General features: G+C 35.5%; 1 protein-coding gene across 1 annotated transcript in view; it reads left to right on the forward strand.

Moving 5' to 3' along the window:
* The window catches only part of med30 (mediator complex subunit 30), a 46901-nt gene that overhangs the window by 11638 nt on the left and 11238 nt on the right, over positions 1–24025 (forward strand). Inside the window, exon 4 of the mRNA XM_056479495.1 lies at positions 9170–9277. Coding sequence (XP_056335470.1) covers positions 9170–9277 — 108 coding nt within the window. The remainder of the gene's footprint in view (positions 1–9169; positions 9278–24025) is intronic.

The raw sequence follows: 24025 nt of genomic DNA on the forward strand, positions 1-24025 counted from the left end.
AGTAACATGCTAATTCATGCTAGAATCATGCTAGTAACATGCTAATTCATGCTAGAATCATGCTAGTAACATGCTAATTCATGCTAGTAACATGCTAATTCATGCTAGAAACATGCTAGTAACATGCTAATTCATGCTAGAAACATGCTAGTAACATGCTAATTCATGCTAGAATCATGCTAGTAACATGCTAATTCATGCTAGAATCATGCTAGTAACATGCTAATTCATGCTAGAAACATTCTAGTAACATGCTAATTCATGCTAGAATCATGCTAGTTTATGTTAGTAACTGCCTAGCAACCACTCAGAATACTTTAGCAACCCCCTGGCAACACCTTAACAACCGCCTAGCAACACCTTAGCAACGACATGGTAATGACTTAGCAACCACTCAGACAACCCTTGCAACCACCTAGCAACACCATAGCAATGACCTAGAATACCATAGTAACCACCTAGCAACACCTTAGCAACTGCCTAGCAACCACTCAGAACACCTTAGCAACTGCCTAGCAACACCTTAGCAACCGCCTGGCAACCACCTAACAACCCCTTAACAACCTCCTAGCAACCACCTAGCAATGTCTTAGCAACCACCTAGCAACACCCTGGCAACCACCTGGCAACGCCTTAGCAACTGCCTAGCAACCACCTAGCAACACCTTAGCAACCACCTAGCAACACCTTAGCAACCACCTAACAGCGCCTTAGCAACCGCCTAGCAAACACCTTAGCAACCACATAGCAACACCTTAGCCACTGCCTAGCAACACCTTAGCAAGCACTCAGAACACCCTAGCAACACCTTAGCAGCCACATAGGAACACCTTAGCAACCACCTAGCAACACCTTAGTGAACACCTTAGCAACCGCCTAGTAACACCTTAGCAAGCACTCAGAACACCCTAGCAACCTTCTAGCAACACCTTAGCAACCACATAGCAACCACCTAACAACACCCTAACAAGCACTCAGAACACCCTAGCAACGCCTTAGCAACCATTCAGAACCCCCTACTAACCGCCTTCCAAGAAACATGCCAATCTATACTAGAAACATGCTAACATACATGTACTTATCTGTGCTGACTGTTTCAAACTTCATAAAAACTGCTTTATTTTACTCTTTATTTACACTTTAAAAGTACTTCAGACTTTCAGACTCAGGTTTTCAAGCCACCATAAAGTTTGTCCTCAAACTTTAACATCTAGTTTATTATACAAGTATATTGTTTCAAACTACTAAAATGTCAATAAAAGTCACTTTGTTAAACTGCAGAGATGAATTTTCAACACCGAAAGTCAACAGAGCAGAGATTAAGCTCCCATAATGCAATTCATAACTGTAAATAAACCCTAATTCGTCTATTTTTTTACAGTGTGCAATTTATTTTTATTTTTATTACCATGTATTTCTCTTTCCCTGATAATGCTAGTTAAACAATAATTAGCTGAGTGTGTTTTTGTGTTGGGGCCTGTCATGGGTGTTTATAATAGGGATGAATGTGGCACAAACACTAATAAGAAATGCGTTTTTTTTATGATATTGCTGAGAAGTGGTTTTATAGTCGTCATAAAACAACAACAAATTAGAAATGAGGGTGCTTTTCTGTTCTTGGGTGCAGTGATTCCTCATCCCGAACACCAGCAGGTGTCACTGTGATGTTAAAGCTTGTGAATGAGCATTAGATAGCAAGGTCACAGAATGATGGACCTCGCTATAAAAAGAGAAATCAGAAGTGGACTGAACTGTTTAATCCATTGTCCTGCAGAGCAAAGGTGCATGAGGTTGGATTGATTCTTTACTGTAACCCGTCCAAAGATGTCAAGGGGCTCGGACAATTCGAGATGCTCAATTATTCATACTGCATCTGAAAAGCCGGTGGATGTGGAGGGATTTATTTAGCCATTGATGTTATAAGGCTTAAAGGTTTGGTTCACTTCCACAATGAATATTTTGTGGTTATAATTTTGATTCTTTTATATATATGAAATTATTATTATATATTATTATTATTATTATGAAAAGGTTTTTGAGGAACTCAAGCAGGATTCTCTCCGTGTTCTTCTATGGTGCTCAGTGGTTTGAGTTCTTCAATTGAGGTTTTAATGCAGCTTTAAAGGCTCTAAATCATCTCAGATGAGGAGTGTAAGTTTTACCTATTGGTCATGGGCGACACGGTGGCTCAGTGGTTTGAAGGCCTCACAGCAAGAAGATCGCTGGTTCGTATCCCGGTTGGGTCAGTTGTCATTTCTGTGTGGAGTTTGCATGTTCCTTCCATGTTGGTGTTTGTTTTCTTCCAGGTGCTCTGATTTCCCACACGGTCCAAACACATGCGCTATAGGGGAATTGAATAAATAAATTGGCTGTAGTGTATGAGTGTGTGTGAATGTGAGAGTGTATGGGTGTTTCCCAGTACTGGATTGCAGCTTGAAGTGCATCCGCTGTGTTAAACATATGCTAGATTAATAAAGAGACTAAGCAGAAGGAAAATGAATAAATTAATAATTTATATACTTGTATATATCTTCAGTTGAAAAGGTTTTTGAGGAGAATATGCAGGATTTTCTTCTTGTTCTTATATGGTGCTCAGTGGTTTGAGTTCCTAAATTGCAGTTTTAATGCAGCTTTAAAGGCTCTAGATCAGGGGTCGGGAACCTTTTTTCAGCAAAGAGCCATTTCAGATTTTTTGGCAAATGCATTTTTTTAAGGAGCCATTGGGGATGTGTATATGAAGCATCACATGTTGAGCAAGTCCATGTATTAAGAAAGAATAAGTTATAGAATTGTTTTCTTTTCGCCATCAACGCTCGTGAATGTTGCGTGCGCAAAGTTACCATAAAAATGTAAGTTGTAATCGCGTTTCAAGTTAATTCACAGCGCCGCACACGTGCATTGGTTGAAACGTCCTTTTATTTTTATTCTTATTCAATTTACTGTAAAAATATACAATAAAAAGGTCATTTTAATTGTATTTTCAATAGGAAACTAATTTTTTGTGACAATGAAAATTTTTTATTGTGAAGTGAGACAGCTGGAGAGCCACATATTTTTGGTCAAAGAGCCACAGGTTCCCTACCCCTGCTCTAGATCATGGGTGCCAAAACAAAGTCCTGCAGGGCAAGTGTCTTGCATAGTGTAGCTCCAATTGCCTCAGCACACCTGGTTGGAAGTTTCTAGTATACCTAGATGGAGCTTGATTAGGTAATTCAGGTGCATTTAATTGGAGTTGAAGCTAAAATCTGCAGGACACCGGCCCTCCAGCAGCCCTGCTCTAAATGATCTCAGATGAGGAATATTAGTCTTTTTTTAATGTATGTGCTTTTTAACTACAGAAGCTCATCTGGCACTAGCTCTGGGATGCAAGCTTTTAGGGTTAAACAGTACATCATTTTACATGACAAAAGAAAATGACTGATTTGTTTAGAAAATCATTGGAAAAGTGCCTCAGTCTACAGTTTTGCAGTTTTGAAAATAAGAGACTTACCTTATTGAGAAACAATCGGTCATTTTCTTAAAAAATGACTTTGAAACGTAAAAAATGCAACAATAGACTTCAACATGAACACTAGGGGGCAGTATGACAAGTTTTTTCCTTTTCACACTAATGATATTTACAGGGATGTATAATTTCAACATTAATTTTCAACATCAATATTGGTTGGTTCACCTTTATTGTATAGGACAGTAGAGATTATTGACAGGAAAGCATGGGGAGCAGAGAGAGAGGAAGGGTCGGCATAGGACCGCGAGGCGGGAATCGAACTCGGGTCACCGTGAGCACCGGAGTGCATGTGTCGACGCACTAACCACTACACCACTGGTGGCGTCCAACATTAATACTCTTGACACAATTTTGACCAAATAAATGCCATCAAACAACTTAACCCTGTCTATTATTTGTAATGAATATGTTTGCATGTTGGCGTTGGCGTGGGTTTTCCTCCGGGCGCTCCGGATTCCCCACAGTACAAACACATATGGTATAGGTGAATTGAATAAACTAAATTGGCCATAGTGTATAAGTCTGTGTGTGTGTTAATGAGTGTGTATCGGTGTTTGTCAGTACTGGGTTGTGACTGGAAGTGGATCCGCTGCATGAAATATATGCTGGAATAGTTGGCGGTTCATTCTGCTGTGGCGACCTCTGTTAAATAAGGGACTAAGCCAAAGGAAAGTGAATGAATGTTTGCGTCTCCTATCCGTCTCCATACGGACAAATTTTCTGGCATGGTCATCTTGCTCGTAGCTTACTTTGTACAGTGTGCTGCAGATCGCTCAGCTTTGAGTCTGGTGAAGCATTCTTTCACAAAAGAGAGCAATGTAAAATCAAGGTAAAACCACTGTTTCTTTTTTTACATGTACGACAAGGACATGTATCTAAAACGTACAGCAAAACGAACCCTAAGGGTGCTTTCACACCTAGACTTTTATTTCAGAACCTGGCGCGTTTCCCCAGTTAGCGCGGTTCATTTGGCAAATGTGATCCGGGTGTCATATCACCTGAATGATGTGGTCTCGGCTTGATTGAAATGAACTCTGGAGCGGTTCTATTGTAGTGAGAAAGCAATACGATCCGAAACAGGCTATATCACAGTGTATTATGGATAAGTAATAGGCATATACGGCTGTATGAAGAGAGAATTATGAGTAGGGCGGGATGTCATTCCTACCGGTAAATGTGCGTTTCATGTAAAGTACGAAAGTAAAAGCATGTTGACTATTAACGAGAGCTGTTTATCCTGTTGGAAAATTGACCGAACAGCAGTCTTGATTTATCTGTTATTTCTCTTTATAATGTAAAGCCTATAATGCAAAAGCCAACTGCTATATATGAGAAAGTCTTACCTCTGATTTATACTTGGTGACGATGTCTGTCAGTGTCACCATTCAAAATGAAAGTGCAGCTTTTCTCTTATAATATTTTATTGCTCATCATCATAAATTAAAATAAGGATGCATGACAACTGAGCGGGACTTTACAAAATAAACCATGAAAGCCTGACCAATGTGACGAGAGTTTATTCGCACGTGACTTGTTTTAGCTATTTTGGTTCGTTTAGAAACTTTGCCGTGTTAAAGCGAACTGCACCAAGAACAAAGAGCAACATTGTGACAATTTTAATCCCTGTCTTAGAACAAAAGAATCGATCTACAGGTGTAAAAAGACCGTAAGTAATGTATTTCTGATTCACCAAAATGTAGATAGCGCCCTCTAGTGGATTTGGTGTCTAAAATGTGCAAAATGTACCCTGGGTGACAAATTTCTAATTCGCAAAAATGTAGACAGCACCCTCAAGTGGATTTGGCAACTGAAATGTGCAAAATGAACCCTATGTCATGTATTTTTGATTCTCAAAAATGTAGACAGCACCCTCTAATGGATTTGGCAACTGAAATGTGCAAAATGATCCCTATGTAATGCGTTTTTGATTCTCAAAAATGTAGACAGCTCCCTCTAATGGATTTGGCAACTGAAATGTGCAAAATGATCCCTATGTAATGCGTTTTTGATTCTCAAAAATGTAGACACCTCCCTCTAGTGGATTTGGCAACTGAAATGTGCAAAATGAACCCTATGTAATGTATTTTTGATTCTCAAAAATGTGGACAGCACCCTCTAGTGGATTTGGCAACTGAAATGTGCAAAATGAACCCTATGTAATGTATTTTTGATTCTCAAAAATGTAGACAGCACCCTCTAGTGGATTTAGCAACTGAAATGTACAAAATGAACCCTATGTCATGTATTTTTTAATCTTAAAGATGTAGACAGCACCCTCTAGTGGATTTGGCAACTGAAATGTGCAAAATGAACCCTATGTAATGTATTTTTGATTTTAAAACATCTAGACAGCGCCCTCTAGTGGATTTGACGTCTAAAACGTACAAAATCTACTCTATGTATTTCTTATTTGCTAAATTCGAGACAGTGCCCTCTAATGTTATTTATAATCATCTGAAACATGAAGCGTGTATAAGCTATAAGAAATGTATGCTGATGCACATATTCCAGCAGGCCTGCGTTGCTTGCTAAACCTTAATCTCATTTCTAAAGCACTGGTGGAGTTTAAATGATGGGTCACCACAGTAAATGTTTACACAAGAACATTTATTCAGGCCATGTTCGTTCATTTCTCTTAGTGAATATTTTTTCAGGCTCTCACATAGCATGGTATAGCAACCCAGTTTAACCCTGGTTCAGGGCTCTCATCTTTCAAGCCATCTAGAGAAAACTCAACTATCAAAACTCATGTTTCTGTTCATGAATCATATCTCTTTCATTCATTTTTAATCCAATAGCAAGACATCAGGGGTCTTCGTAAATACTTAAATATTAGAGTTGCGTTTAGGAAAACTTTTGAGATTTAAAAGGTGAACCAGCACTTGATACTGCGGTACCCACACATATAAAATTAATAATATCACAAATTTTGTCTCTTAGAAATGATCAGACATTTCATACATTTTAGATCATCATATCATGGGTAAACGAAGCTTTACATTGAATTGTTTGGTATTTATTATAAAAAAAGTAGCATAAAGACAGTTATTGTAATTCACAGTTACTCATTAAATAATATGTGTGACTATTATGTTTTTTTTAGTTCATTGTCTCTATTTTGCAAAAGAAATTGCAACAATTGAATGGCACCAGTGCAATCTCACAACTAAATCACACCAACAAATAATGTGGTCATTTAGTCACAGTCTGGAGTCTTGCTCATTCATCTACAGCTCAGCATTAAATGTAAATACTCTTGAACTGATTTGTGGGTTCAGTGATTGAGGATGTGGTTGTGTAATCTGAAGGTTGTGGGATTCATGAACTAGAGGTCCACTCTCATCATTGTGCCCTTGAGCCAAACTCTTGACCCTAAAGTGATTTCCAGTGGGACTGTCACTGTGATAAATGGACTGTGATATATATGATATATATTGTGATACTTGAGAAATTATGAACTGATTAAACATATCCTGCTGAATCAAATAGTTTTATCTGTTCAGCTGCAGCCTTTCTAATTTTGATTGGCTAAAATTAGCAAGCCACTGCCATTGTTCTTATGGTTGATTGGCTAAAATCTCAAGCCACTCCCCTCACTTCTTTTTTTAATGGCTAGCGTAGCAAACCACAGCCCTCACTAATTCTTTTTTGTTGGTTAAAATGGCAAGCCACACCCCTCTTATTCTTTTTTTATTGGTTAAAATGGCAAGCCACACCCCTCACTTATTCGTTTTTTTATTGGCACGCCACACCCCTCACTAATTTTTATTGGTTAAAATGGCAAGTCACACCCCTCTCTAATTCTTTTTTATTGGTTAAAATGGCAAGCCACACCCCTCACTTATTCTTTTTTTATTGGTTAAAATGACAAGCCACTCGTCTCACTTATTATTATTTGTTGATTGTCTTAAAATGACAAACCACTCCCTTAATCTTCTTTTTCTTTTTTTTTTTAATGGCTAAAATGCCCCCTCTCTGGCTAAAAATGATAAGCCACTCCCCCTACTTTTTGTATGGCTAAAATTGGCAAATCAAGCCCCTAATTACTTTTTTTAGATTAGCTATAATGGCAAGCCACTCCCCCTTTTCTCATTTTTGATTGTCATAAAATTATAAGCCAGTTGCCTTTTTTTTGAATGGCAAATCACGCCTCTAACTTTCTGTTTTTTTATTTTTGATTGGCTAAAATGCCAAGCCACACCCCTCCTTCTAATTTTTGATTGGCCAAAATGTCAAGCCACACCGCTTACCTCTATTATTTTATATTCTAAAAATGGCAAACCATGCCCTTCACCTCTTTATTTGACTGGCTAAAATGGCAAGCCACTCCCCTCATTCTTGTTTTTGACTGGCTAAAAATGTATGCCACTAACCTTACTTTTTTATTATCTAAGAATAGCAAACCACTGCCCTCTATCGTTTTTTTTTTTTTTTTTTTTTGACTGGCTAAAAATGCCAAGCCACACCCATCATTCTTATTGTTGATTGGCTAAAAATGGCAAGCCACTTCCCTTCACTTTTCTTTTTTGTCTGTCTAAAAATGCTAAGCCACTCCCCTTTTTGTTATTTTTGATTGGCTAAAAAATGTATGCTACTGACTCTTTGTTTTTTAATTGGCTACATGGCAAGACAGTCCTTTTCTCATTTTGATTTTCTCCCTACTTTTTTGTATGGCTAAAACTTCAAATCACGCCCCTAACTACTTTTTATTTGGATTGGCTAAAATGGCAAGCCACTCCCCCTTTTCTCATTTGTTACTGGCTAAAAATAATAAGCCAGTCGCCTTACTTTTTTTTTCAAATGGCTACTTTTGGCAGACCACGCCCCTAATTATGTTTTTAAATTTTAATTGGCTCAAAAAATGGCAAGCCACTCCCCTCATTTTTTTTGATTGGCTAAAAATGGCAAGCTATTCCTCTCACTTCTTTTTTTTTTTTATTTGCTAAAAATAGCAAACAATGCCCCTCACTGTTTGTTTCTTAATTGGCTACATGGCAAGATACTCCTCCTTTTCTCATTTTTGATTGGCTAAAAATAATTAACCACTTCCCTGACACCCAGAGCACTGGCGCACCATATGTCAGTGCACTAACCACTGGGCTATCGCGCTGACCCCCTTTTCTCATTCTTAATTGGCTACAAATTATAAGCCAGTCGCCTTACTTTTTTTGAATGGCAAACCAATTATCCCTATATTATCTCTAAACCATAAACCCTAATTATCTGCTTTTAATTTTGATTGGCTAAAATGTCAAGCCACTACCCTCGTTCTAATTTTTGATTGACTAAAATGACAAGCCACTCCCCCTTTTCTCATTTTTAATTGGCTAAAAATTGTAAGCCCCTCCTTTTATGTTTTTGATTGGCTAAAATTGCAAGCCACTCACCTTATACCTTTTTTTTCAGTTCACAGAGCAGTAAATTAAAATATATCTGTGTATTTTACAAAGCAACGAGGTATTTAGCAGATATTTTACCAATGCCTGATTCATTTAAAAAGACTCTTGAAGCGTGAAATGGGATTTACATTTACTCAAAAAACAGTTTAGTCTTTGGTGAAGTGAACTCCACTAATTCTTTTGGTGTCATCAGTATTGATGCACTTAAAGCATAATTGAAATATTCAATAAATGTATGTGTTATTCTGTCTTTCTCTTTCAGCAACTTATCCCGTATGTGGAGGATGACAGTTCAAAACTGGAGGACCGAATGGCCCATCAGATGCGTGCAGCCAGTGAAGAAAGAAGGGAAGTGCTGGAGGTTAATAAGGTTAGAAAAGACATTTCTAGCCAGATTACATTATGTGTTTAACAGATGCCTTTATCCAGAGCCACTCAAGCATGTCTGCATGTATGAGTTCATGCTTTCTCTGAGAATCAGACCCGCTGACGCTGAGATGCAGACACTCTGTTTATGAATATTGAAATAACAAAGAAAGAGAATGTTGTCGTCGAGAATGAAACACAAAATAAAACAAATAAGACTTTCTCCAGAAGAAAACATTTAATAGGAAATACTGTGGAAAAACTCCTTGCTCTGTTAAACATTATTTGGGAAATATTTGAAAAAGAAAAAAATGATAGAGCTAATAATTTTGCCATATTCACTCACATAATGAAGCCACAGTGTATGAAACCCAACCTGATGACTCTCCGCCCAAGGATTTCACGACTTTCTTGCAGTAAAAGCTAAATGATCTCACAACTGCGCCGTTTTTTCCTCTCTGCCATTGAGTCGGCCTTATTAAAAACTGCTGCACGCTCATGAAAGGCAGTCGGCAAGGAAATGCGACAAGAGCCCTGGAGGCTTTCACCGGCCAAATATCCAGCTGCAAATAACAGGCTGGACGAGGCGACATGTTGAGGGAATAAAGCATGTCAGACTCAGCGGAGGTCAAGGTTGCGTCAGAATGTGGAGAGCAGATGTGTTTCTCCGGCATCTGTCTGTGCTGTATTTGCATGAGCACATGACATGTGAGCAAAACACATCATTTATAAATTATGTTTTTAATTTTTTATGTTTATAAAAAACTTATTTTTAGGAGGTGGATAATTTTACAGATATTTTTTAATTAAAAAAAATATTTTTCAAAACAATTATAAATTTTTATCCCTCATTTTAATGCGTAAATTAAATGTTAGAATAATGTTAGTATAATTATCTGAAATCTTAACATCTATATACAGTTCATCCGGAAACTATTGATAGCGCCTCACTTTTTCCACGTTTTTATGTTACAGGCTTATTCCAAAATGGATTAAATTCATTTATTTCCTCAACATTCTACACACAATCCCCCATAATGACAATGTGAAAAAAAGAGTTTTTGAAATTCTTACAAATTTATCAATAATAAAAAGCTGTAAAATCACTTATACATCAGCATTCACAGCCTTTGTTCAATACTTTGTTGATGCTCCTTTGGCAGCGATTACAGCCTCAAGTCTTTTTCAATATGATGCCACAAGCTTGGCTCACCTGTCTTTGGGAATTTTTGCCCATTCCTGTTTGCAGTACCTCTCAAGCTCTATCAGGTTGGATGGGAAGTGCCGGTGTACAGCCATTTTCAGATCTTTCCAGAGATGTTCAATAGGATTTAGGTCTGGGCTCTGGCTGGGCCACTCAAGGACATTCACCGTGTTGTTGTGAAGCCACTCCATTGATATTTTGGCGGTGTGCTTTGGGTCATTGTTCTGCTGGAAGATGAACCATCGCCCCAGTTTGAGGTCAAGAGCACTCTGAAGCAGGTTTTCATTCAGGATGTCTCTGTACATTGCTGCATTCATCTTTCCCTCTATCCTGACTAGTCTTCCAGTTCCTGCTGCTGAAAAACATCCCCACAGCATGATGCTGCCACCACCATGCTTCACTGTAGGGATGGTATTAGCCTGGTGATGAGCGCTGCCTGGTTTTCTCCAAACGTAACGCATGGCATTCACTCCAAAGAGTTCAATTTGAGTCTCATCAGACCAGAGAGTTTAGTTTCTGATGGTCTGAGAGTCCTTCAGATGACTTTTGGCATATTCCAGGCGGGGAGTGGCTTCTTTCTGGCCGCTCTACCATACAGGCCTGATTGGTGGATTCCTGCACAGATGGATGTTCTTCTGTAAGGTTCTGCTCTCTTCACAGAAGAATGCTAGAGCTCAGACAGAGTGACCATCAGATTATTGAACACCTCCCTGACTAAGGCCCTTCTCCCCCGATCACTCAGGTAAGATGGCCGGCCAGCTCTAGGAAGAGTCCTGGTGGTTTAAAACATCTTCCACTTACAGATGATGGAGGCCGCTGTGCTCAGTGGAATCTTTCAGAGCAGCAGAAATGTTTCTGTAACCTTCCCCAGCCTTGTGCCTCGAGACAATCCTGTCTCAGAGGTCTACAGACAATTCCTTTGTCTTTATGCTTGGTTTGTGATTTGACATGCACTGTCAACCCTGGGACCTTATATAGACAGGTGTGAGCCTTTTCAAATCATGTCCAATCCACTGAGTTGACCACAGGTGAACTCCAATGAAGCTGCTGAAACATCTCAAGAATGATCAGTGGAAACAGAATATACCTGAGCTCAATTTAGAGCTTCACGACAAAGGCTGTCAATACTGATGTACATGTGATTTTACAGCTTTTTTTATTGTTAATAAATTTACAACACAAATTTTCTACTCTTTTTTTACATTGTCATTATGGGGGATTGTGTGTAGAATGTTGAGGAAATAAATGAATTTAATCCATTTTGGAATAAGCCTGTAACATAAAGAAATGTGGAAAAAGTGAAGCGCTATCAATACTCTCCAGATGCACTGTAATTTAACAGTTTATGTCTAATAAATGTCTTTATTTTTAGGGCACTGAATTTGGGAGAAATAACTAACTAAATAAATAAAGGAAAATAAAATCAAATAAATATCTGAATCAGAATATCACATTAGATTGATTTCTGAAGGATTATTTTACACTAAAGACTGGAGTCATGGTGCGGAAAACATATTTATTATTAATTAATTAATTATTAATTTTATTTTTCGTAAAGTAATTTATTCCTATTTTAATATTTTGACTCCATTTTAATAGAAGTTATTGGTTAAACATGTCTTAAACAATTATTAACAATTGGATGATATTAATTTTTGATTCATTCATTTTTTTTTTCGGCTTAGTCCCTAAATTTATCTGGGGTCGCCACAGCAGAATGAACCACCAAGTTATCCAGCATGTTCTACACAGCGGCGCAGTGGGTAGAATATTCGTCTCACATCGAGAAGGTTGCTGGTTTGAGCCTTGTCTGGGTCAGTTGGCGTTTCTGTGTGGAGTTTGCATGTTCTCCCTGTGTTCGCGTGGGTTTCCTCCAGGTGCTCCAGTTTCCCCCACAAGTCCAGAAACATGCGGTACAGATGAATTGGGTAGGCTAAATTGTCCATAGTGTATGTATGTGTGTGTGTAAGTTTCCCAGGGATTGGGTGCAGCTGGAAGGGCATCCACTGCATAAAACATATGCTGAATAAGTTGGCGGTTCATTCTGCTGTGACGACCCCAGATTAATAAAGGGACTAAGCCAAAGAGAAAATGAATGAATGTTCTATGCAGTGGATGCCCTTATAGCTGCAACCCATCACTGGGAAACATCCATTCACACACATACACTGCGGAAAATTTAGCTTATTCAATTCACCTATAGAGCATGTGTTTGGAGTTCTCGCGGAAACCGAAGCACCCGGAGGAAACCCACGCCAACACGGGGAGAACATGCAAACTCCACACAGAAACTCCAACTGACCCAGCCGAGGGTCGAACCAGTGACCTTCTTGCTGTGAGGCGATCGTGCTACCACTGCGCCACCGTGACACCACTGATGGTTTGTTGAAAAAAAAAAAAATTGCTTAAATATTAAAAAATTATAATTTTGACCTTAAAATGGTTCATATGGCTTTTATTCTAGCCGAAATAAAAAAATTAAGACTTTCTCCAGACGAGAAAATATTATCAGACATACTGTGAAAATTTCCTTGCTTTGTTCAACATCAATTGGGAAATATTTAAAATAGAAATTCTGACTTTAACTATATATATATATATATATATATATATATATATATATATATATATATATATATATATATATATATATATATATATATATATATATATACATTTGTTTATTTATTTATTTATTTATTTATTTATTTATTAGGTCTCCACAAATCTTTACTTTTTTTCTCAGTTTATTATTATATTTTAAAGAAAATTCTGCAGATTTTCTTCATTTAAAACACTTCATATTTTTAGAAATCTAAAAAAAAGAGTAAATCTCAGTTATGAAGGATGTCAGAAGGACAGATAGATGCTTTAATGGTGGAAAAAAAACAGTACAGTAATAAATGGACTGACGGATGAACAAGCAGATAGACATCAGCCTGAATGAACAAATGGACGCACACATGAAAGTAATGAGGCCACGGATGACTGAAAATTAGCACTCAGGTCAGTTTGTAGAAACATAATGGAGAGCGACTGTCAGACTCGTCTCGTTGTAAGCTGGGTTGCGCATTTTAATAAAGTCACGCCATTGTCCTGTTGATTGAGCGTTATCATTTTCTGCGCCAATAGCTTGATTTACTGATCCTTCATCACTGCTGGAGCTCCAACAAGTGCTGGAGAGATGAACAGTGCGAGTATGGTAATACCGCACTGCTTTATGGGACGTCCCGTCACTGAATGATCACCCTGTTCTCGTTATCTGTCGATTGGGGTAATTGGTGTTTGTCAGGCCCGAGTTGAATAATGCTGCTGTAATATAAAACAGCCATCATCTGCTCCAATCTGTCTTCACACATTGCATATACAGTTTAAGTCACAATCATTTTCTTTCTCAAATATTTCTCAAATGATGTTTAAGAGATTCAGGAATTTTTCACAGTATTTCCTATAATATTTTTTCTTCTGCAGAAAATCTTTTTATTTGTTTTATTTCGGCATTAATTCGGCATTCTGCAAAAATAACATTTTAAGGTGAATATTATTAGCCCTTTTTAAGCAATATTTGTTTTGGATTGTCTACAGAACAAACCACTGTTATACAATGACTTGTTAACCCAGCTTGCCTATTTAACCTCACACTCACTGGCCACTTTATTAGGTACACCTTACTAGTTTTGCCTTCAGAACTGCCTTAGTCCTTCGTGGTATAGATTCAACAAGCTACTGGAAATATTCCTCAGAGATTTTGCTTCATATTGACATGATAGCATCACACAGTTGCTGCAGATTTGTCGGCTGCACATCCATGATGCCAATCTCCCGTTCCGTCACATCCCAAAGGTGCTTTATTGGATTGAGTTCTGGTGACTTTGGAGGCCATTTGAGTACAGTGAACTTATTGTCATGTTCAAGAAACCAGTCGGAGATAATTTGTGCTTTATGACATGGCGTGCTTTCCATCAGAACTGTGGTCATAAGATTAGATTAAATTAGATTAGATTCAACTTTATTGTCATTACACATGTACAAGTACAAGGCAACGGGATGGACATGGTCAGCAACAATACTCAGGTAGGCTGTGGTGTTGACACGATGCTCAATTGGTACTAATGGACCCAAAGTGTGTCAAGAAAATATCCCCACACCATTACACCACCACCACCAGCCTGAACCAATGATACAAGGCAGGATGGATCCATGATTTCATGTTGTTGATGCCAAATTCTGACCCGACCATCCGAATGTGGCAGCAGAAATGGAGACTCATCAGACCAGGCAACGTTTCTCCAATCTTCTATTGTCCAGTTTTGGTGAGCCTGTGTGAATTGTAGCCTCAGTTTCCTGTTCTTAGCTGACAGGAGCGGCACCCGGTGTGGTCTTCTGCTGCTGTAGCCCATCCGCCTCAAGGTTGGACGTGTTGTGTGTTCAGAGATGCTCTTCTGCAGACCTCGGTTGTAACGAGTGCTTATTTGAGTTACTGTTGCCTTTCTATCAGCTGGAACCAGTCTGGCCATTCTCCTCTGACATCAACAAGGCATTTGCTCCCACAGAACTGCCGCTCACTGGATATTTTCTCTTTCAGACCATTCTCTGTAAACCCTAGAGATGGTTGTGCGTAAAAATCCCAGTAGATCAGCAGTTTCTGAAATACTCAGACCAGCCCGTCTGGCACCAGCAACCATGCCATGCTCAAAGTCTCTTAAATCCCCTTTCCTCCCCATTCTGATGCTCAGTTTGAACTGCAGCAGATCGTCTTGACCATGTCTACATGCCTAAATGCATTGAGTTGCTGCCATGTGATTAGAAATTTGTGTTAATGTGCAGCTGGTCAGGTGTACCTAATAAAGTGGCCGGTGAATATATATATATATATATATATATATATATATATATATATATATATATATATATATATATATATATATATGAAATTATTTCTCTTGTTCTAAAATTTGCAGAAAATTGAAGTTAATGTAACTAATAGTGAATGAACTAAAATGAAGTGACATCCCATGTTGTACAGTATATCCATATTCAATAGCTCTGGACACATCTCACACATTTTACTGTTCACAAATGATTTCCGCCTTTGAGAGCCGCTGTTTAGAGTAATTCAGCATGAGTCAGTGTCCCTCTGTTCCTCCTGTGCTGTTTGAGTCCCCGGGGCCCTTAGAGCCCCTCAGATGTGTGTGAGGCCGTTCAGTGTCCAGTGTGGTCCAGGCCCCGTCAGCTCCAGTGGCTGCGCTTTGATTGAACGCTGCTTCAACTCTTTATAAATTCCTGTCGCAGCCCATTAAGAAGCCTTGGAGAGACGACTGCTCTCATTTATTCTATACACACACACACACACACACACACACACACACACACACACACACACACACACACACACACACACACCACACACACCCACACACACACACACACACACACACACACACACACACACACACCACACACACACACACACACACACACACACACACACACCACACACACACACACACACACACACACACACAGACACTCCCCCTCTCTCTCTCGTGCTCGCTTTAGTCCTCACTCGCCCCTGTTCACTGCTTTTTAAATACCCTGTTAATTACCCCGTCTGTCCTCTTTATTCAAATGAGAGTGTGTGAGAGGAGAGTGTGTGTAATGTGAAATAGGAAGCAGAGACTGGAGTGTTGGCTTATCTGTGGAGCAGAGACTGGGGCTGGAGCTCTGATAAACAAACACAGAGGAGCTGTAATGAGGCGGATACACACACACACCCACACACACAGGAGACATGGCATGCTTAAATGGACTCACAAAACACAGACACACACCCAGACGCACTCCAACAGACACACACACACACACACACACACAGACAGACAAAGGTAGGCCCCTCCCCTCCACTTACACACACACACACACACACATATATACACAAATGACTCGGACGCATAGACAGCACACACTCAAAACACACATAAACACACTCCAACAAACATAATGTAGGCCCCTCCCCTTAACAAACACACACACAGACAGAAACACAAACATACAAAAGACACACACTCAGAAGACAGAACACCCTCCTAGCACACACACACACACAGACACACACACACACGCACACACACAGGAGGGCAGTCAATCCTCCACATGATTAGTCAGTTCATGTGTCATCCATTAGAGCAGGTTTGTGTCCAGAGGCGTTTTAATTGGGGCTCACGGGTCGAGGAGGAAACCCTCAAACACTGAAAACAGGGCCAAAAATACAGCAAACACACACACACGTCGGCGGTGGTTCATTGCGCTTCAGCTTGAGCAATTGCTGTTTGTTTTGCTCTTATTACTTTTTACCAGAGTATGAATAATTACTTGTGTTCACATTTCAGTGACAAATAAAGCCACTCGAGTCAGGTGGGTGGCACGGTGGCTCAGTGGTTAGCTGGTTCGTGTCCTGGCTGGGTCAGTTGGCATTTCTGTGTGGAGTTTGCATGTTCTCCCTGTGTTGGTGTGGGTTTCCTCCAGGTGCTCCGGTTTCCCCCACAGCCCAAACACATGCGCTATAGGGGAATTGATTAACTAAATTGGCCGCTGTGTGTGTGTGTGTGTGTGTGTGTGTGTGTGTGTGTGTGTGTGTGTGTGTGTGTGTGTGTGTGTGTGTGTGTGTGTGTGTGTGTGTGTGTGTGTGTGTGTGTGTGTGTGTGTGTGTGAATGAGTGTTTGCCAGTACTGGGTTGCGGCTGGAAGGGCATCTGCTGTGTAAAACATATGCTGGAATAATTGGCAGTTCATTCCGCTGCAGCAGCCCCTGATGAATAAGGGACTAAGCTGAAAAAAATGAATGAAGGAAGAAATAAATGCAAAAATAAACAAAAAGCGTTATTTTATAAATAAATGCATAAATAATAAAAGCATTAATGTATAAATAAATGCATACATTAATTCATAAATAAATAATAAACATTAATGCATAAATAAAAGCATTAATGATTAATTTAAAAGCGAAAATGCATAAAAAATGCATGAATAAATAAAAACAATTAAAAGCGTAAATGTATAAATAAATAAATAAATGCATAAATAAATAAATGTATAAATAAATAAATAAATAAATGTATAAATAAATAAATGTATAAATAAATAAATAAATAAATGTATAAATAAATAAATGTATAAATAAATAAATAAATGCATAAATAAATAAATGTATAAATAAATAAATAAATAAATGTATAAATAAGTAAATGTATAAATAAATAAATAAATAAATAAATAAATGTATAAACAAATAAATAAATAAATGTATAAATAAATAATAAATAAATAAATAAATAAATAAATAAATAAATAAATGTATAAATAAATAAATAAATAAATGTATAAATAAATAAATAAATAAATAAATGTATAAATAAATAAATAAATGTATAAATAAATAAATAAATGTATAAATAAATAAATAAATGTATAAATAAATAAATAAATAAATGTATAAATAAATAAATGTATAAATAAATAAATGTATAAATAAATAAATGTATAAATAAATAAATAAATGTATAAATAAATAAATAAATAAATGTATAAATAAATAAATAAATAAATAAATAATGTATAAATAAATAAATGTATAAATAAATAAATAAATAAATAAATGTATAAATAAATAAATAAATGTATAAATAAATAAATAAATAAATAAATAAATGTATAAATAAATAAATAAATAAATAAATAAATAAATAAATGTATAAATAAATAAATAAATAAATAAATGTATAAATGTATAAATAAATAAATAAATAAATAAATAAATAAATAAATAAATGTATAAATAAATAAATAAATGTATAAATAAATAAATAAATAAATAAATAAATAAATTTATAATAAATAAATAAATGTATAAATAAATAAATAAATAAATGTATAAATAAATAAATAAATAAATAAATAAATGTATAAATAAATAAATGTATAAATAAATAAATAAATAAATAAATGTATAAATAAATAAATAAATAAATGTATAAATAAATAAATAAATAAATAAATAAATAAATAAATGTATAAATAAATAAATAAATAAATAAATAAATAAATGTATAAATAAATAAATAAATAAATAAATGTATAAATAAATAAATAAATAAATAAATGTATAAATGTATAAATAAATAAATAAATAAATAAATAAATAAATAAATAAATGTATAAATAAATAAATAAATAAATAAATAAATAAATAAATAAATAAACAAATAAATTTTAAAAAGCATTAATAAATTAATAGTTTTCTTCTGTTGAACACTGACAGCTGGTAACCCGTGTGACTTCCATATTTGTTTTTTTACTATAGAAGTCAATGGTCACATGTTTTTAGCTTTCGTCAACGCGTCATCTTTTGTGTTCAGCAGAAAAAAGAAACTCATAATGATTTTAACCACTTGAGGGAGAGTAAATAATGAGTAAAATGTCATTTTTGAGTGTACTGTCCCTTTAAACTTCGCCTGGGAGAGAGTTTGTAAATTCCTCTGTCTTCACAGTATCAGTTTTCACATTATATACAGATTCAACCTCCATAAATCAGGGCTCAAATATGAACTGACAGCGCTCTGATTCTTCTTGTGTATGTACTTTTCTTGGCCTTCCATCCGTAAGGGAATGTAATTCGTTTCAATACGAGCCTTTTTTTGTCTCCTCAGCCAAATCCAAAGTTTTTCTTTTTCTCCCATAAGAGCAGAGAGGCTAAAATTACATCTCTCTCTCTCTCTCTCTCTCTCTTTAGGCTTTATAATGGTATTACGGCTTGACTCTGAAAGATCTCTGTTGCTCATCTCTGTTTTCTGCTGTAAAGCTTCAGTCTGAGAGTAGATGAAAGAGCTCGCTGAAGAAAGAGTCACACAATCTCTGCTTTATAGAAGGCATCTTCTTGTTTTAACAGTGTCTTTAACACCTTTGGGTATTTTTGCATGGAGAATATTAGCTATATTTTTATCAGCAGTGACTGTTTTCTGCATTGAAGCCCTAGCTGCATGACAATTAATCATAATCATCCTCCAGTCCCTTACAAAAGGCAATCTCTTTAATTTATTTATTAATAAATTAATTTATTAATTTATTATTTCGTCTTACCATGCATGTGCAAACAAATGCATAAATGATTTGTTCGTCTGTCTATCCATTTATTTATTATTATTATTATTTTTATATTTATTAATTTATTTATTCATTCGTCTGTCCATGCATGAGTATATAAATGCATAAATAAATGCCTGTCCAGCCATTTATTTATTTATTTATTTATTTATTTATGCATTTATTTATACAGTTATCCATTTATGTTTTTTTATTTATTAATCTTTTATATTATTAATATAATGTCTGTCCGTTCGGAATAAATAAATGCATATATAAATTTCAGTTCATTTATTTATTTATTTATTTAATGTATTTATCCATTTATGTTTTTATTTTATTTATTTTTTATTCATTTATTTATTCGCTCGTCTGTCTGTTCAGGAATAAATTAATGCAGAAATAAATGTCTGTCTGTCCATTTATTTATTTATTTATTTATTTATTTATTTGTCAATACATTTATATTTTTTTATTAATTTATTTATCAGTTCGTCTATCTGTGCATAAATAAATAAATGCATGAATTTCTGTCCATTCCTTTATTTATTTATGCTTTTTGTATTTATTTATGTATTTATTTATTTATGCTTTTATGTATGCATTTATTCATTCATGTTTATTTATTTATTTATTTATTTATTTATTTTTGTGTTCATCATGAATAAATAAATGCAGAAATAAATGTCTGACTGTCCATTTATTTATTTATTTTTGCATTTATTTAAGCATTTATGCTTTTATTAATGAATTTATGCGTTTATTTTTGCATTTAAGCATTTATGTTTTGTTTTCATGCATTTATTTAATGAAGTTAATGTAATTTTATTTTACATGTAGTTTTTAACAATTTAGATTTTTAAAAATGTTATAAATAAGTAAATAAAGCAAAATCTAATTCTAATGACTCACTTATTCTGACATTATTTCTGAAAACAAGACAATGATGTAACCATTTTTAGACATTTAGACTAGAAACAAGACAAAATCTAAATAAGAAAAGCTTGTTTTGAAGTGCAGTAAAATCATATAAACTGCTAACACAAACACACTTCAGCCCGCATTAGCATCTGACACTGGGCTGTGCTTTCTCTAATACTCTGCATTGTTTCTCTATCATTCCCCGTAATTCTTTCATCCCTCCGTCTGTCCTCCTTCACCTCTGATCTGTGTCTGGTTTTTCCATCAATCCTTCACTCCCACTGTTTATTCCCAGTCGCTCAAAACCCAAACGCCTCTTTGCACATCTGATGCACTTCTCAACCCGAACGTCGTGTGCTTAATTGAGTTTAGCCTCTTGTTTATGAATTGCTCTGGAGGAACGAAAATAATGAGATGTTTGAGAGGGGAAGTTTACAATCATTTGGTTTATGTTAATTCTTGAGAACGGCCTACGTTCAGCTGAAGTCACAGTTATTAGCCCTCTGTTTCTTTTTGAAATATTTCCCAAATGATGTTGAACAGATCCAGGAATTTTTCACAGTATTTCCTAAAATATTTTTTCTTCTGGGGAAAGTCTTATTTGTTTTATTTTGGCTAGAAGAAATGCAGTTTTTAATTTTTTAAAACCAATTTAAGGTCAATATTATTAGCCCCCTTCAGCAATTGTCTCCAGAACAAACCACTGTTATACAATGACTTATTATTAGACATATTTGAACATTTAGCAGGAGAGCGAATAATATTGATGTCAATATATAATGGCTATGATGATTAGTGATAGTACCCAGATGAGCTTGTGTTATTAGTTTAACATACCTTCTGCATAAATACAGTAACACCTTCTAATATCGCGATTGGCCAATCAGAATCCAGTATTCCAGAGAGCCCTGTCGATATATTGACTATCGCGACGGGTTTGGTTGATACAAGCACTGTAAACGCAGTAACAATAAACAGCAGAATCGATAACGCAGGCTGGTGCCGCAGGATTGAATAATGCTGTGGAGCAGAGCACTGATCAATGGAGACAACCTTCAATACTCTGACATTTGGCACACAGTCTCTCTCTCTCTCTCTCTCTTTACAGCACATGCACTATTGCTGCTGCTGCTCATATCTGCAAAAAAACCCTCACAGACCTCAGTGAGTCTGAGTGAAACTGGGCTTGTCAAGCAGAGGTGTTATTTCTGCTTCGTCTGGTGTGTTTCCTGTTCATTAATAGACTGGTTTACGTGTTCATGTGTCATTCATTCATTTACTTCTCCATTCTTTCTTTTATTTACTGTTTGTATTCAATTACTCATTTATTTACAGCACATTGTTACTCTAGTGTTACATTTGCTTTTAGAACATGTTTTAAAGCTGTTTTATTTTTAGCACATTGCTAATATTGTAGAATACCATATTGTTAGCATGTTTTAGCACAGTGGTCTGTGTTTTACCACAGTTTAACAAATGTAAGCATGTTGTACTATATTTAGCACATTGCTAATATTGCTGATTTACCATGGTTTAACATTTTGATTAATTTTAGATTATTGACATGTTTTAATATGGTTTTCTACTGTTAGCATGTTTTAGAGTATTTTAGCACATTGCTAATGTTGCATAATTATCATATTGCTTGCATGTTTTAGAATATGTTAGCACATTGCCTAAATTGCTGATTTACCATGGTTTAACTTTTCGATTAGCTTTTAATTTAGATTATTGACGTTTTAATATGGTTTACCACTGTTAGCATGTTTTAGAATATTTTTGCACATTAAAAACAGTGCTGAATTACCATATTGTTAGCATGCTTTAGCATCATTGTTGCACATTTGGGTCAATTTGTCTTAAGCACATTAATCTGATTTAACACAGTTTAACAGATGTAAGCATGTTTTAGAATACTTAGCACATTGCTAGAATTGCTGATTTATCATGTTAGCATTGTTTAACATTTTAACTACATATTAATCTAGATTATTGGGATGTTTTAATATGGTTTACCACTGTTAGCATGATTTAGTATCATTTAGCACATTGCTAATATTGTAGAATACCATATTGTTAGCATGTTTTAGCACAGTGGTCTGTGTTTTACCACAGTTTAACAAATGTAAGCATGTTGTACTATATTTAGCACATTGCTAGTATTGCTGATTTACCATGGTTTAACATTTTGATTAGATTTTAATTTAGATTATTGACGTGTTTTAATATGGTTTTCCACTGTTAGCATGTTTTAGAGTATTTTAGCACATTGCTAATGTTGCATAATTATCATATTGTTAGCATGTTTTAGAATATTTGAGCACATTTAGCTAAATTTGTCTTTAGCACATTGGTCTGTTTTAACAGCGTAACAAATGCAAACATGTTTTACAATGTTTAGCATGTTGTTAGAATTTCTGGTTTATCATGTTAGCATGGTGTAACATTTTAATTACATTTTAAATTAGAGTATTGACATGTTTTAATATGGTTTACCACTGTAGACATGTTTTAGAATGTTTTAGCACATTGCTAAAATGGCAGAATGACCATATTGTTAACATGGTTTAGAATATTTTACCACATTGCTAATATGTCAGAATTACCATTTGTTAGCATGTTTTAGCACATTTTAGCACATTGCTTATATTGCTGAATTACCATATTGTTAGCATGTTTTAGCACATTTTGTAAATTTGTCTTTAGCACATTGGTCTTTGTTTTACACGGTTTAAAAACTGTAAGCATGTTTTAGAATATTTTAGCACATTGCTAATATTGCAGAATTGCCACATTGTTAGCACATTTTTGTAAATTTGTCTTTAGCACATTGGTCTGTTTTAACATGGCTTAACAGATGTTAGCATTTAGAATATTTAGCACATTGCTAGAACTGCTGGTTTAGCATGTTAGCATAGTTTAACATTTTGATTAGATTTTAATTTAGATTATTGACGTTTTAATATGGTTTACCACTGTTAGCATGTTTTAGAATATTTTAGCACATTGAAGACAGTACTGAATTACCATATTGTTAGCATGTGTTAGCATCATTGTTGCACATTTGGGTCAATTTGTCTTAAGCACATTAATCTGATTTGACACAGTTTAACAGATGTAAGCATGTTTTAGAATACTTAGCACATTGTTAGAATTGCTGATTTATCATGTTAGCATGGTTTAACATTTTAACTACATATTAATCTAGATTATTGGGATCTTTTAATATGGTTTACCACTGTTAGCATGATTTAGTATCATTTAGCACATTGCTAATATTGTAGAATACCATATTGTTAGCATGTTTTAGCACAGTGGTCTGTGTTTTACCACAGTTTAACAAATGTAAGCATGTTGTACTATATTTAGCACATTGCTAGTATTGCTGATTTACCATGGTTTAACATTTTGATTAGATTTTAATTTAGATTATTGACGTGTTTTAATATGGTTTTCCACTGTTAGCATGTTTTAGAGTATTTTAGCACAT

This window comes from Danio aesculapii, chromosome 19 (assembly GCF_903798145.1).
Source record: "Danio aesculapii chromosome 19, fDanAes4.1, whole genome shotgun sequence".
NCBI classification, from domain to species: domain Eukaryota; kingdom Metazoa; phylum Chordata; class Actinopteri; order Cypriniformes; family Danionidae; genus Danio; species Danio aesculapii.